The 17,343-nt window shown below is 38.8% G+C and overlaps 1 protein-coding gene across 4 annotated transcripts in view; it reads right to left on the bottom strand.

Annotated features, from left to right (window-relative positions):
• Window positions 1–2,628: 2,628 nt before the first annotated feature.
• DCAF12 (DDB1 and CUL4 associated factor 12-like protein) overlaps window positions 2,629–17,343 on the bottom strand; it is a 58,737-nt gene continuing 44,022 nt past the window's right edge. For 3 of the 4 annotated variants that reach the window (XM_076181266.1, XM_076181264.1, XM_076181265.1), the window contains 2 exons: window positions 9,427–9,563; window positions 2,630–6,922 (listed from right to left, as the gene is read on the bottom strand). In XM_076181266.1, the coding sequence (XP_076037381.1) occupies window positions 6,721–6,922; window positions 9,427–9,563 (339 nt within the window). In that variant the 3' untranslated portion in view covers window positions 2,630–6,720. Of the gene's footprint in view, window positions 6,923–9,426; window positions 9,564–17,343 lie in introns of all 4 variants that reach the window. The other variant, XM_076181267.1, reaches the window with a different exon arrangement.

Below are 17,343 nucleotides of genomic sequence, written 5' to 3'. Positions count from 1 at the left end.
CTGCAGTGGTGTTTTCATCACACAAAAAGAAAATTATAAACAAGATAGAGAAAATTCAGAGAGCAGCAACTAAAATCATTCCACATCTTGTTGATATATAATGTAAAGAGAAACTTCATATTCTGAGGCTGCCAACATTAAAGGAGAGAAGAAAGAGAGGTGATGTAATAGCAGTGTTCAGAGCCATAAAAGGTGTAGACATACTTGATATTAAGGACCTATTAGTACAAAGAAAACCAGAGGCCATGAAATGAAACTAAGAAAGCCAATGTTCAAAGGACATTAGAGAATACAGTTTTCCAAACAAAATTATTGGTTCAAGGAAAAGTTTGGATAAAGGAATAATAAAATAGTAGAGTAAAAAATATGAGACAATTTAAGGTCAAAATTGACTTGTGAGAATGTATAAATGGGACCTTACAAGCATAGCTCTTATCCTGTATGTTGCAACTAGATAAATACACAATTGCTGGTAGGTGAGACTACATTACTTCATGGAGGATTCATCAGGAATGTGAGATGCATAATTCCAGAGAAATTAACTATAAAATTACTGAAAGTGACTCAAATGCAAATGATTAGATTGACAATGTGTTCTGATTACATCAGTACATAGATGGCTTATATCCAATAAAAATTAAATTGGAAGTCATGAACCACAGCAAATGAGGTAATTAGCAAGTCATTCAGTAGGAAAAGACTAGTCTAAAATAATTTGGATCTGGAGAAATGCTTTTGTATATGAATGATAAAGAAAGCCAAATCCAAAAATTTAAATGATGGAAGTTCTTATTTAGAGAGTGAGGATGTGGCAGCACAATGGATATAAAGGTAATATTGCACTGGAAACAATGCTATCTATATCTATATACCAGAAGGCCTCTTCCCATTTGTAAAGGAGGTAGCCACCCTTTACCCAACATCCAATTAAATTAAAAGTAGCTTATACAACATAGATGATTTACTACTGGATGATAAACTGGTTTAGAATTTTGTGCTTAGTAGAGACCAAGCTCCACTAAAAAATGTTGACCTACTATGTATATCATCTAGAGGAGAGACATACATACATACACCAAAGGCTATTTCCCCCTTACAAGGGAGGTAGCCAAAAAACAAAGGAATAACTCCCATCCATTCCATCCCCAACATACTCCACTCCCTTCCCTCCATCTTATCTTGGCTCCTCCTAGAGGAGAGACAGAAAAGGTAAAATGGATGGTGGTTTGATGGTCATCAATCAATCCATTGCTCCAAAAGAACAACTCTCAGATAACTGGCAACAGCCACTGGATCACAGTATGATTCACTCAATGAAGAAATATTGTGTTGCTTTCTGGGTGTGGCTTGGGTGGGAAAGTGAGATAAGGTATTCACTGTATGTATCATGGCTGCATCTGGGGTAATTTGTTTTTGTGGCCAAGCCTATTCTGTGTTATTATTGTTTTTATGCAGGATGATGACCTGAATTTAGTCATGGTAGTGTGGTTCTTGTTTATATTAGAGGCAATTTTTCTGTGGAGCTAATATCTGGATGTGTTTCATGTAATGGAATATTTGGTGGGTCTTTCAGTGCTTGTTTTGTGATCCAAGTGTGAAAATGTTTTTGAATGGATGAGTTGTATGGTACAAGCAGTAGGCTGTTAAAGATCTTTTAGAAGCATGGTGCTAGCATAGTTTCCTTGTTGCATTTAGTGTTGTACTTGAGTAATGTTATAAGATGGATGAGTAAGGTTGAGGGCTCTTGCATAGAATATTGTGCCTATCATTTTCAAGTGATGTTTTACTGGGAGAATTTTGGTTTCTGTATGCAGTTGTTCTATTGGGGTAGTTTTGATGCATTCTGTCATTATTCTCAATTTTTTATTTTGTACAGTTTGTTGGTTGCCTATGTTTTCTTGATTGCTAAATCCCATGCTGCTGAAATATATTTGAGTATGGTTCTCAAAAACTTTTTTTAGGATGCAATCTATTTCCTTAAGTTGTTTGAAATTCATGCTCACTACTGATTTAAATACGTTTATTTTTATTTTTTATCTTCACTGTTTCTTTTTTGTCACTAAGCATACACTCATTACTTCTTACACTTATCCCACCAGGGCGGTGGGCAGGGTGCAGGGATGACCCGTCATCCAGGAGGTGCTCAGATGAGAGGGAGGGTGGGAGGGGTGTGGAGTGTATTTAGGGATGAAATGGGTGGGAGTGTTTTTATGCCTTTCCCTTTTTGGCTACCTCCCTTGTACATACATACATACATATACCAAGGCTTTTTCCCCCTTCCAAGGGAGGTAGCCAAAAAGGGAAAGGCATAAAAACACTCCCACCCATTTCATCCCTAAATACACTCCACACCCCTCCCACCCTCCCTCTCATCTGAGCACCTCCTGGATGACGGGTCATCCCTGCACCCTGCCCACCGCCCTGGGTCAGAAGCAGTGTCGCAAGACACAGCACATCCACAGCAAGGCCGCTTCATTTAATCGGTGACCCCCCCCCTCCGTCCCCCCTTGCATATAAGGAGAGGACGGGGAGAAATCCCTTCGGGCTGCGTCAAAATTTACTCACACATACTACCCCACCCCCCACCCCCCCGCCCATTCCTCCTCATGCAATCACATCATCCATATACAACCATTCTCCACTCACCTCTGTCTTCCGTCCTCTCCCTTCCTTCCTCAACAGACATTCCCCTCTTCCCCAAAGCCCCCTTCACCCCATCCATCCACCTCATCCTAGGACGTCCCCTCATTTTCACTCCCTCCACATCTGCCTTCCATACCTCTTTTACTAGTCTTTCTTCACTCATTCTTTCCATGTGTCCAAACCATCCTAATATTCTTTCATCAACCCTATCTCCCAAATCCTTTTTCACCCCTGTTCTCCTCCTCACCTCCTCATTTCTCACTCTATCCAGCCTAGTAACCCCCACCATACTTCTCAGACACCTCATCTCAAACACATTCAAACTCCTTCTCTCTTCTTCTCTTATGTTCCACGTTTCTGCCCCATACAGTGCTGTTGGCACAATCACTCCTTCATACAGTCTCCTCTTTGCATCCATTCCCAAATGTCTATTCCTCATTACACTCTTTAATCCACCAAGGCATTTACTCGCTTCTCTCAATCTACATTCTACCTCCACCTTCACTCCACCTTTTCCTGCTACACTTGCACCCAAGTATCTAAAACTATCCACTTCCTCCAGTCACTCTCCCTTAATGTTCACTTCCAGTCTACTGCCACTTTCACCCCTTGTACATCTCATCACCTTACTTTTACCCACATTTATCTTTAGCTTTCTTCTATCACATACTCTCCCAAACTCTGCCACCAGCTTCCTCAATCCCTCCTCTGACCCTCTTGGTATATGTATGTATGTATGATTACAAGTCATTTTGAAATTTGTTAACAAAAGTGGATAGTGATAAGGATCTCAGTGTAATTATCAGTAACGATCTCAAATCATCTAAGCAGTGTATTTCAGCCTCTGAGAAAGCAAATAAAATTCCAGGACTGATTGCACGATCTTTTGACTTCAAAGTTCATATAAATCTGTTTTCCCTAAAAAAGCGTAGACTCAGAGATGACTTGATACAGGTCTTTAATATTCTAAAGGGAGACAATATCAAGTGTGACAAAATTTTTACACTGAATGAGAATCAGACAAGAAAATGGTCTTAAACTGTCAGGAAATATATTTAATTTGGAAGTTGGTAGAAACAACTTTGCCAACCATGTAGTTAATGAATGGAATAAACTTCCTGCAGAGGCAGTGCAATGTAGTTCAGTTCAAAGCTTTAAGATTCGTTTAGATAAACACCTAAGCAAGATGCTGTAATGCTTGCAATTTATTTTACATTATTTATTTGTTTGTTATTGTCTGTTTGTTCATTGTTTCCTTGATTTTCATTTATCATTATTTATCCATCAATTTATTATTATTTACTATTTACCTGTTTATTATTTAACTTTACCTATTTATTTATTTATCTTTATTATTATTATTACTTTTTTTTTTTTCATCCAACCTAGTTATGGGCCAAAAGGTCTCCGGTTGGCATGCTCCTTTGTAATATGTGGTATGTGGCAGGAGATAGGGATGACCCTTCATTCATGAGGAGCTAAGATGACAGGGAGGGGGGGAAAATAGTAGATGGGAGTGGAATAGGTGGGAGTGGGATTCTATTTTTGACTTGGCTACCTCCCTTACAAGGAAGAAGCCTTTGGTATATAGATAAATATGTGTGTGTGTGTGTTTATTTACCTAGTTGTATCTTACGGGAAGGGGAGCTACGCTTGTGGTGTTGCATTTCTATATCTTCCAGTGTCTAAATTGTTCTTAAATTTGTGTATGGTTTTTGCACACACTATCATTTTGTCTAGTTTGTTCCATACATCCACCACTCTGCAGAGAAAGCTGTTATTGTTCAGGTCTCTTCTATAACTGTCCTTTTTGAGTTTCTTTCCATGTCCCCTTGTATTTCTCATATCCCAATTCAGTAAGTCTTCTCTATCAAGGACTTCCATACCTCTCATGATTCTGTAGATGGTCAACAAGTCTCCTCTTTATCTTCTTTGTTCCAGGGTCAGTACTCTTGTTTTGACAATCTCTCTTCGTATGACAGTTCTGAAAGTGTGGGGGCCATCTTTGTAGTTACTCTTTGGATTCTTTCAATTTTCCTTATATTCTTTTTGGTACTGGGTGACCATAGTGTCACTACGTACTCCAGTCTTGGTCTTATCAGTGTGACTAGTATTTTCTTCACCATTTCTTTGTCCAAGTAAGTAAATGCCACCTTTATCGATCTCAGCAAGTTATAGATTTCCCCAACAATTCTGTTTATCTGTTTATCAGGGGACATATCCTTTGTGATGATTACTCCCAGGTCTTTTTCAAATCCCACTTTCTTTACTTCCTTTTCACCGATTTTATATTGTCCTGATATCCTGTTTTTACTTTTTCCAAATTCCACTATACTACATTTCTTAATGTTGAAGTCCACTTCCCACTTCTGACTCCATTCCCAAAGTTTGTTCAGATCTCTCTGCAGTGACTCAGTCTATTTCAGTATTCACTTTTCTTAACAACTTTGTGTCATCAGCAAAGAAGCTCATGTAACTGTCTACACTACACCTTTGTTCATGTCATTCAGATAAATAGCAAACATTATTGGAGCCAGTAACAAACTCCACTAATTACCTTTTCCCAAATAGAACTCTTATCTCTGAGCACTACTCTCATTTTTCTTCCATACAAGAAATCCTCCATCCATTCCAGTAGTTTACCTTGTATTCCTCTTATGGTTTTCAGTTTTCATAATAGTTTTCTATGTGGCACTTTATCAAAAGCTTTTTGTAAGTCTAGGAAAGCACAATCAGCCCATCCATCCCTTTCCTGTATTATATCTAATAGTCTTGAGTAGAAGCAGATTAGATTTGTGGCACATGATCTTTCTTGTCTGAATCCAAACTGTCTCGGGTTTAGTATGTTGTTCTCCTCCAGATGTTTCATCCATCTATTTTTGATAACTTTTTCATAAATCTGGCTATGGTACTTCTAAGGGAAACCAGTCTGTAATTTCTTGGGTCTTCATTGTTTCCTCCTTTATATATTGGTATAAAACTCACCATGGTCTTGGATCACGTGTTGGACTCTCGTAATTGACAGCTATTTCCATCCTTGTGTATGTGTGTGCATGTGTAAGGTCACAGCATTACCAATAGATTGGACCCTATATGAGCTCTGAGCTCTCATCCAGGAGGGTAATAGCTATTGATCATGAGTCAAACACAATGATCCAAAACCATGGCAAATCACACACACACAACCTCTGATGTCTCCAAATACACAACCATACTACATACATAACCTAACAGACTACAAATACACATAGCATCAGATCCTCTTACGAGATTGGAAAGGGTATTAGTCCCACTCTTCCCCTGTTTATTGTTTTTAGTGTCTATGGATCTAAGAATGTTTGTGTGGGGATCTACCAAATGGAATAAAATATACATGTAGAATCTATATATGTGTACACACACACACACACACACATGCACACACACACACACAATGTACATATTCATTTAAGAACTTATTTCTGCATTGCATCACTTTGACAATGTTTTCCCTCATTCTACACCTATTTTCATTAAGATTCTATCTTTGGAGACTGCAAGTCTGAGATTTTGTCCACTTACAATATCAGTATCTTAAAATTGCACACTTCCTCCAAACAAATGTCTACATGAAAGCTACACCATTATTAGTTCTACTTCTCAATACAGTGGCAACTATTTATGATAGTAACTTTTAGACACACCTCTTGATGAAATTGCAACAGTAACAGAGAATTAGGCCAAAGAAATGTTGCCTAGGAAAGCTTTGCCAACTCGAGTTGTAATCTTATGCTACAAAAGGGTTTGGAGAAGATTATTCTTACTTCAGCTGTGTCATGACATTCAAAGCTATACAGAGTATAAGGCATATGATGCTTCACAACAAATGATGTATCAGGCAACTAAGACAAACTTTGTGCAATTTGGTATGACCATAACCCAGAGGTAGAATTTGACTGCAATATTTACTGGCATTTAAAAGAATAATGGAAAAAAAGTAAGTACATGACAATAAAAAGCTTAGTTCATTGTTCCCTACCATAGCAAATTAATAGCTGGACAAGATACATGCAATATTGAGAGCCTATTGAGCAAATATCAACACCAGAGTGCTGCATAATTGCCCTTAAGAGATGCATGCAGAGGACCTCCTGCAGCAAACAGTCTAGTCCCAGACCAGTCATAACAGTGTGTGTAGATAGCAGCAGTGTGTTCTAGGTTGGGGTGCATGCCGTCATGGTAGGCGTCATCATCTAGGCTTACCCAACCATTGGTACATTTCAGCAGCACTGCCCGCCCACTGCCAAAAAAACACAAAAGACAATGAAACACACAATACAATAGGTCTGAGTTTTGTAAGACAAGTTAAATAATATATTAGTATTCTAGTAGGAATGAGGTGGTGGAAAAATTAGGAGTGAATAAGAGACTGGACGGGTGTGAAGGGAAGGCCTAAAGGGATCTTCTCATTTACATAATAAATTATTTGGAGTGGATGAGGTGGGGGGATTCACCATATGATAATGTGGTTCAGGCAAGCCAGCTATGTCAAGCCCTACTGTGGAAGATCCTGACAGAGCAACCAAGATGATCCCTGGTATAAACAAGATGTTATAAGAGGAAAGATTGAAGAAACAGACTACCAACCTTGGAAGAACAAAGAGAGGTTACATTATAATGATATACAAACTGGAGACAGGTTTGAAGAAAGTGGACAGAAAATAATTACTAGTATTAGAAGAAAGTTCAACAAGAGGTCATAATAACAAAATAAAAACAATTCTAAAATAATAACATACATACATACATACATATACCAAGACTTTTTCCCCCTTTCAAGGGAGGTAGCCAAAAAGGGAAAGGCATAAAAACACTCCCACCCATTTCATCCCTAAATACACTCCACACCCCTCCCACCCTCCCTCTCATCTGAGCACCTCCTGGATGACGGGTCATCCCCGCACCTTGCCCACCGCCCTGGGTCAGAAGCAGTGTCGCAAGACACAGCACATCCACAGCAAGGTCGCTTCATTCAATCGGCGACCCCCCCTCTCCGTCCCCCCTTGCATATAAGGAGAGGACGGGGAGAAATCCCTTCGGGCTGCGTCAAAATTTACTCACACATACTACCCCACCCCCCCGCCCATTCCTCCTCATGCAATCACAACATCATCCATATACAACCATTCTCCACTCACCTCTGTCTTCCGTCCTCTCCCTTCCTTCCTCAACAGACATTCCCCTCTTCCCCAAAGCCCCCTTCACCCCATCCATCCACCTCATCCTAGGACGTCCCCTCATGTTCACTCCCTCCACATCTGCCTTCCATACCTCTTTTACTAGTCTTTCTTCACTCATTCTTTCCATGTGTCCAAACCATCCTAATATTCTTTCATCAACCCTATCTCCCAAATCCTTTTTCACCCCTGTTCTCCTCCTCACCTCCTCATTTCTCACTCTATCCAGCCTAGTAACCCCCACCATACTTCTCAGACACCTCATCTCAAACACATTCAAACTCCTTCTCTCTTCTTCTCTTATGTTCCATGTTTCTGCCCCATACAGTGCTGTTGGCACAATCACTCCTTCTATCACATACTCTCCCAAACTCTGCCACCAGCTTCCTCAATCCCTCCTCCGACCCTGCCACAAGCGCAGTGTCGTCCACAAACAACAGCTGGCTCACCTCCCACTTTTCTCCATTTTCTTTAACCATCTCCAATCCCTGACCCACTACCCTAGCATTCACCTCTCGCACCACCCCATCCATGTATAAGTTGAACAGCCAGGGCGACATAACACATCCTTGACGAAGTCCCACCTTTACTTCAAACCACTCACTCTCTCCATTTCTAATCCTGACACATGCTCTACTACTCTCATAAAAACTCTTGACAGCTCCCAGAAGCTTTCCTCCTATCCCATAAATCTGCATAACCTCCCACAGTGCCTTTCTGTCTACCCTATCATAAGCCTTTTCCAGATCCATAAAAGCCCAAAAAACATCCTTCCCCTTTCCTATAGCTTTCTCACATATCTGTCTTACCACAAAGATCTGATCTACACAACCTCTACCTGTCCTAAATCCACACTGTTCCTCACCAATTACTCCTTCTGTTCCTCTCCTAATCCTCTCAATCAAGATCCTCCCATAAGCCTTCCCTACTACACTTAACAGGCTAATCCCTCTGAAACTACTACATTCACACTTGTCCCCTTTTCCCTTGTAAAGAGGAACTATACAACAATAAAAATCAATCAATCAATCAAATTGAATAAATAAATGAAAAAAGTAAATAAATAAAAGATATGAAGAAATATAGCTTTCTACATAGAAGTGTAGGTTTATGGAATTAGATGAAAATATAGCCCATGCCAACTCTATAAAAAAAACTCCAAGGAAATGGAGAAAAAGAGATGGGACCCAATTAGCATAGCTCCAACCCTAATGTGCTGCAAGTGAAGGAGGGCTGGGTGAGTATCTAAAGACAGCATTTTGTAGAGTATTTCACAATCATCTTGTGTGGAAAATGGAGCATATTGGAGGACTAAGAGGTAAACTACTCAAATTGATTAAACAATTTTTTGAAGGGAAGGTACATGAGAATAGTAATAAAGGATAAGATGTCAGGATTGAGAGCAGAGAACAACAGAGTTCCACCAGGCTTGAAGCTTGCACCTATGATAATAGACATGATAGGAGGTAAAACTAGCTATAGCAACATGTCTGCAGATGATGCAAAAAATCATGAGAAGAATGAGAGACAGAAAGACAGAGAAAGAGAAACCGACTGATTATCTTACCTATTCATTGTAGATTCAAGATATTTGCCATTCCTCATGTCATAAAACATGATGGTGCCAATTCCAGTGCCTATTGTAAGGATATCTCCATGGAAGCTCACAGATCGAATGCCACATCCTGTCACTCTTGCATGGACCTGCAATAAAATAGGACATCAAAGACTATGAATTGAGTATAGTGCAATTTCTCCCCTTATGTTACAGGCATTCATAATTTTCTTCTTCATGATTTACAACTGGGGTTCCACACCTTTTTCTTCCTCTGTATTCCTTGGACATTATTATATATTCCTGTTCTAAGGGGAGAGAGTGAGAGAATATATTTTTTCTTCGCATCCAACCTAGCTATGGACCAATAGGTCTCCTGTCGGCATGCTCCGCCTTTGTAATCCTTTGTAATCCTTTGAATATCAAAGAATTTTTTGGTGGACGGTGAGTTGAGAGTGAAGGATAGATGGAGAAAGAGGAAAAGGACAGAAAGTAGGGAGGTGCTTAAAGTAAACTGCTTAAATGAAAAAGAAAAAGAAAAGTAGAACCTGAGAGAAGAGCACGAGGGAGTGAAGGATAGGGTAGAACTAGGAATGGAGGAGGAATGGGGATGTTTCAAGGAGGGAGTCACAAGGTGTGCAAAGATGGTGTGTGGAACAAGGAGGATGGGAGGAAATAGAAGGAAGGGTAGTGAGTAGTGGGATGATGAAGCAAAGAAGGTTGTAGAAGAAAAGAAACAAGCATTCACAAATTGGTTACAAAACAGAATGAGAGAATCATATGAGAGGTACAAAGAAAAGAGAAGTAAAGCATTAGATAAAGGAGGCAAAGAGGAGAGCAGATGTAAAATGAGGTAAGAGTATGACAGAAATTTTTGAAAGTAATAAAAGGATGTTTTGGAAGAAAATTAAGAAAGGAAGAGGAAGGGAATCAAGTGGAGCAGAAAAGGTAAAAGGTGCAGATAGAGAGATGATAATGGAAGAGATGGCAGTAAGAGAAAGATGGGCAGAGTATCTTAGGGAGTTGCTAAATGTGAAGGAGGATAGGAAGGGGAAGGTAGTTGCAGTGGGAAGTGCAAAGAAAATGACAGTGATGAGTGAGGAAAATGGAGAAGAAGTACAGAAACATGAGGTGAAAGCACAGCAGTTATTATAATGATGAGAGCAGGTAAGGCACCTGGGATGGATGGGTGCCATGTGAAGTGTCTAAAAAAGGGACGTACAGTGGTGGTGGACTGGCTGGTGAGATTGTTTAATGTTTGTCTACAAGAGGATAGAGTACTGGGGAAATGCCTGTATAGTTCTGCTTTACAAGGGAAAAGGATACAAGTGTGAGTGTAGTAGCTTCATAAGGATCAGTTTGTTGAGGGTACTTAGGAAGGCTTATGGGAGGGTTTTGATTGAGAGGATTTGGAGAGGAAGAGAGGGAGTAACTGAAGAACAGTGTGAGTTTAGGACAGATAAGGGTTGTGTGGATCAGATTTTTGTGGCAAGGCAGATATGTGAGAAAGCTTCAGGAAAAAATAAGGATTTTTTGGACCTTTATGGATTTGGAAAAGGCTTATGACAAGGTAGACAGGAAGGCCCTATGGGTTTATTGCAGATATATGGGATAGGAGGAAAGTTAAGAGCAGTCAAGAGTTTTTATGAGGATTTACAAAAGGTACATACATATACCAAGGCTTTTTTCCCCCTTACAAGGGAGGTAACCAAAAAGAAAAAGGCATAAAATCATTCCCACCCATTCCATCCCTAAATACACTCCACTCCCCTCCATCCTCCCTCTTATCTTAGCACCTCTTGGATGACGGGTCATCCCTGCACCCTGTCCACTGCCAAGGGTTAGAGGCAGTGTTGCAAGGCACAGCACATCCACAGCAAGGCTGCTTCATTAAATCGGCGACCCACCATACAGAAGAGGGGAAGACGAGGAGAAATCTCTTCGGGCTGCGTCAAATTTTGTTCACACATACTACCTCACCCCCCATCACCCCACCCATTCCACCTCATGCATCACAATATCATCCATATACAGGGGGTCACTGCAATTCAACCGTTTGCAATTCGAATTATCGCAAATTCGACAGTAGCTAATTTATACCCAACCCTCAAGGTTCGACAGCCAGACTTGACAATTCGACATTAAAATCTCGTGCACCATGCACCCGGTCAAATTTGCCACCCCTCCCGATGCACCACTCTGTCTCACTCTCGCTCCAGCCATCGTCGAGGCAAGCCACGCTCTGCTGTTCCACCACCATGCCGCACAAATCCACCTCCGGCCCCACCCCTAAGAAATACACTTTCCTGCCTTTCAAAGATAAGCTTGAGTTTATAAGAAAGTGTGAGGCACGTAAGGCTCATTCTGCCGTTGCAGCGGAAATGGGTGTCCCAAGATCAACAGTATCAACAATTTGGAAGAACAGGGACAAGTACCGCCAGGCCGCTGCATCAGCATTTTCCACAACTTCCTTTGTTCTCCATGGCTCAAGGGACACCCGTCTCGACACGATGGAGGACATGTTGATCAAGTGGATAGAGGACAGGACACAACGCAAGATGCCGATGAGCATGGGGGTTGTGCAGGAGCGTGCCTTGTCACTGTGGGAGGACTTGCAGGCCACAACATCCACCACCAAAAATGTACTGTACAGCAGCTTAATGTGGTTAATAAACAAAATTAGATAAAAATGAAGCCTTTAACATTACTGATTTAGTCTAAGTTAGTGGTTTTTAGAGGTCATAGTGATATTTTGGGGGGGTCTGGGCTGGAGGTCGGTCCCTATCCCCCCTAATTACAATGTATTCCCATGGGAAAAACTGCATCATGATTTGACAGAACCCAGGATCGACCGATGATAGACCGCCCCATCCCTGTCGAATTGTGGTGACCCCCTGTACAACCATTCTCCATTCACCCCTGTCTTCTGTCCTCTCCTGTCCTTCCTCAACAGACATTCTCCTCTTCCCCAAAGCCCCTTTCACAAAAAACTATTAAGAAAACTCAAAATAACAGGTGTACAAGGAAAATTATTGAAATGGATGGAAGATTTCTTGCATGGGAGAAAAATAAGGGTGGTATTTAGAGATAAAAACTTGACTTGGGAAGAAATAATAAATGGAGTCCCACAAGGTTCAGTATGAGCTCCAATAATGTTTTATATATATATATAGAAATAATAAATGGAGTCCCACAAGGTTCAGTATGAGCTCCAATAATGTTTTATATATATATATATATATATATATATATATATATATATATATATATATAAATGACATGGATGGTGTAGAATGTTATATGAACTTCTTTGCAGATGACACAAAACTACTAAAGAAAGTATAGAAAAAGACTGTGAATCACTACAGAGAGACCTGGACAAAGTCTGGGAATGGAGCCAAAAGTGGGAAGTGAACTTCAACATTAAGAAATGTAGTATAATAGAGTTTGGAAAAAGTAAAAAGAAAAAGAATATCAGGACATTATAAAATCAGTACAAAGGAAGTAAAGTTAGTTCTGAAAAGGACCTAGGAGTAATTATTACCAAAGACATGTCACTGGACAAGTAGATAAACAAAATAGTCAGAGAAACCTACAATTTACTAAGATCAATAAAGGTGGCTTTTAATTACTTGGATGAAGTAATGGTAAAAAAAATATTAGTCACACTAATAAGACCAAGACTGGAGTATGCTGCAACACTATGGACACCCAGTACAAAAAAGAATATAAAGAAATTAGAAAGAATCCAAAGAGCAATGACAAAAATGGCCCCAACACTTTCAAAATTGACATACAAAGATAGTCTAAACTGGAACTACCAACCCTGGAACAAAGAAGACTTATTAAAGTGGGACAAAAGAAAAAAAGAGGACATGAAATAAACTCAAAAACAATAATTATAGAAGAGATCTGAAAAAAAAAAAAGTTTTCCACACAGAGTGGTAGATGTCTGGAACAAATTAGACAAAACATTAGTGTGTGCAAACACCATACAACAATTTAAGAACAAACTAGATGATAAGAGATAGAAAGACAGGTCACTACAAGCATAGCTCCCCTTCCTATATAATACAACTAGGTAAATACACAAACACACACAGAAATTTTTTCTTAAAGCAAACTGGAAGAAAAATGGATTATTCTAATGAAAATCTACAAAGGAGTGGATAAATGTCCCAAAGCAAAAACAGGAAAAGGTGTATATTAAATGCTGGTTTAATAGAAGGTGCAGTGAAGCAAAAGATAGAAGAGATAAAGCTTGGAAAAGATGGAGAAAAGACAAAAAACCTAGAAAGTGGCAAATATATATCAATCAAAGGAATGAATATGTAAAAATATGCAGGGAAGAAAAAAGAAACTATGAAAAAGACATAATAGAAAAATGTAAGGATCAGCCAAAACTATTCTATAGATATGTAAATAGTAACTAAAAAATAAACAGGAAATAGTGAAACTATGCCAAGGGAATACAGAATACACAGAAGATACAGAAATGGCTAGTCATGAGCAAACACTTCAAGTCGGTTTTCACTAGAGAAAAAATGCAGCATTGGGATGAAAGGAGAGAAATGACATTCCCACCCCCCACCCCCCATGAGGGAAATAAGAGTAACACGGAAAGAAATAATGGATCAAACAATGAACCTGGTTGTCAGAAAATCACATGGCTCAGATGGAATAGCAAACTGGATATTAAAAGAATGTAAAGAACTAATATACAAAATATATGACATAATAAGTTGCTCACTCAATGAAGGAAAAATACCAGAAGACTGGAAAAATGCTTATATTGTACCAATTTATAAAGGAGGAAACAATGAAGACCCAACAAATTACAGACCAGTTTCCCTTACAAGCATGGTAGCTAAAATTTGTGAAAAAGTTATAAAAGTAGATGGATAAAATATCTGGAGGAGAACAAGATCCTAAATCCACAACAATTCAGATTTAGACAGGGAAGATCATGTACCATAAATCTGATCTGTTTTTACTCAAGACTACTAGACATAATACAAAAAGGGATGGATGGGCTGATTGTGCATTCCTAGATCTATAAAAAGCTTTTATTAAAGTCCCTCACAAAAAACTATTAAAAAAACTAGAAACCATAGGTGGGATACAAGGTAAATTACTGAAATGGATGAAGGATTTTTTGCATGGAAGAAAAATGAGAGTAGTGCTCAGAGATAAGAGTTCTACTTGGGAAGAGGTAATTAGTGGGGTTCCACAAGCGTCAGTATTGGCTCCAATAATGTTAGCTATGTGAATGACATGGACGAAGGTGTGGAATGTTACATGAGCTTCATTGCAGATGATGCAAAATTGTTAAAGAGAGTACAGAGAAATATGAACAGGGTCTGGGAATGGAGTCAGAAGTGGGAAGTGAACTTCAACATAAATGTAGCATAATGGAAATTGGAGAAAAAAAAAAAAAAAAAAAAAAGGATAGCAGGACAATATAAAATTGGTGAAAAGGAAGTGACAAAAGTGGGATCCGAAAAAGACCTGGGGGTGATCATCACAAAAGATGTGTCCCCTGATAAACATATAAACAAAACTGTCGGCAAAATCTATAACTTGCTAAGATCAATAAAAGTAGCTTTTACTTACTTGGATGAAGAAATGGTAATGAAAATACTAGTCACACTGATAAGGCCTAAATTGGAGTATGCAGTGATACTAGGGTCACCCACTACTAAAAAGAATATAAGGAAAACTGCGAGAATCCAGAGAGCAACTACGAAGATGGCCAAAACACTATAAAAAATGTCATATGAAGATTGTCAAAATTAGGACTACTGACTCTGGAACTAAGAAGAGAAAGAGGTGACTTGTTGACCATCTACAGAATTATGAGAGGTGTGGAAATCTTTGGATATGACTTATTAAATTGGGATAAGAGAAACACAAGAGGACATGGAAAGAAATTAAAAAATTATGGTTATAGAAGAGACCTGGAGAAAAAAGGGAAAAACAGCTTTCCCCACAGAGTGGTGGATGTATGGAATATACTAGATGAAACAATAGTGTGTGCAAAAACAATACATGAATTTAAAATCAAATTAAATATGGCAAGATACAGAAACAGGACACCACAAGTGTAGCTCCCCTTCCCATAAAATACAACTAGGTACTGGTAGGTAAATACACATGCATGCATGCACACTTTCACTCTCTCTCATAATGGGAGTGAGAAAGAGAGATGCACTTTCAGTCTCTTTCAGAGAGGGAGACACACACACACACACACCTAGCAGTTCTGCTGCTGAAAAGAAGGAAACGCCTAGCGTTTATTTTTCGGAATGTATAGACTATGTTCTCGAGTAACCGGCAAAGCTTAAATCCAGTTCTTAGGAAAGTATAGTTTTGGCACAATGGAGAAAGAAAAAGAAGAAAAAAAAATTAAATGAACCAACAAAGAGAGGGCTGGATATAAGTAGAGTTGAATCACCAAGAGGAGTGATACCGAAGAGGACATGTTCAAGTGATACACTGAGAACAAATCAAAGGTGGGAGAAATAACAGTTTTTCAGGCTTCCAAAGAACCTTAAGAGAAATAGGTAAAGGCATGAATATAGATAGAGAAGTTAAGTACAGCAATGCACTAAGAAATAGTGACGTAAACGACTTAATGGACTATTGAGCTTTACTTAGAGAAATGATTACTTTGTGTTAGAGTAATGAGCAAACAATTAGAGAATTGAATGACCTAGAAAGTGAACTTAATATGCTTAAAAGAGGAAACGAAAGAAAGAAAAATGAAGATAAGAACAAAAATGAAGAACTGAAAAAGGAGATCAAAGACCAATTACAGGTAGTGACTGGAAAGGTGAAAGAGTCAATCAAGGAAACAGACCTCCTTGAAATAAAAAATCAGTGGAAGCAGGAATAGCAAAATAAAAAATATCCTTTAGAGAAATAGTACAACAGCAGATGGAGGAGAATACAAAAGAAACAGTTATGAAAGTAATTAAAGAAAAGGAAAATTGGGTGAGAGATACAGTAGACAAAGGTAAATGCAATGTGGTCTATGGTATCAAAGAAAAACATAATGTGTATAAATACCAAAGAGATAAGGAGGAAAAAGAAACAGAAAAGGAAATTCTGAAAGAAATTTAAGATGAAAGGCAAATTTTTAACAAGGAAATTGATGAGATTCACAAAATGGGCACATACTCAAAAGAAAAGCAACATAGACCTCTGAAAATCAAACTAAGAACTCAAATGATAGCTGAGGAGATACTATCAAAAGTGGTTAAACTTGCAAACACTGAGAACTTCAGACATGTACGGATAAAAGAGGAAATGAGTGATGAGGAAAAAGAGAAAGACAAGGCTCTCAGAATTGAAGCCAACAATAGAAACGAGAAAAGAACGGAGACAGAAAAAACAAGTCTTTTTGGAGAGTATTGGATCCGAGACTGAGAAAATGGTACATCAGAAAAGTGGAAACATAAAAAAGAGAGAGAATATGAAACTAAAAGTGGCTTACACAAATAAGGAAGGTATGATTTCTGGAATTAATCAATTAAATGACTATCTTTAAATAGAGAAACCTGACATAACGGGAATTGTGGAGACAAAACTGAAAGTTCCTCTATCAACAAGTATGGTGGGACAAGGTCTATACAACCATTGGGTGAAAAATAGAACGAATAAACAGGGGGAAGAGTCATGATACTGACTAAAAAGGGTTTAAATGTGACAAAGACAAATGAAGGCAAATATAATGTGGAATTAAGTATGATTTAAGTTGTAATTAACAATATGAAAAGTAGAAAATTTGTAGTAGTATATGTGCCCCCCAAAAACACAGGCCTGATCTGATAGTTATCATTCCGAATTACTGGAAGACACAAAGAATGCACTGAGTTACTGAAAGAGGGTAACATAGTAATTACGGGTAACTTTAATGCAAAGGAAATA

Source organism: Oratosquilla oratoria, unplaced genomic scaffold (genome assembly GCF_046742065.1).
Source record: "Oratosquilla oratoria isolate Oo_2021 unplaced genomic scaffold, ASM4674206v1 SCAFFOLD213, whole genome shotgun sequence".
Taxonomy (NCBI): Eukaryota; Metazoa; Arthropoda; class Malacostraca; order Stomatopoda; family Squillidae; genus Oratosquilla; species Oratosquilla oratoria.
The sequence above is the reverse complement of the archived record's forward strand: the minus strand, read 5'-3'. Positions and strand labels throughout refer to the sequence as shown.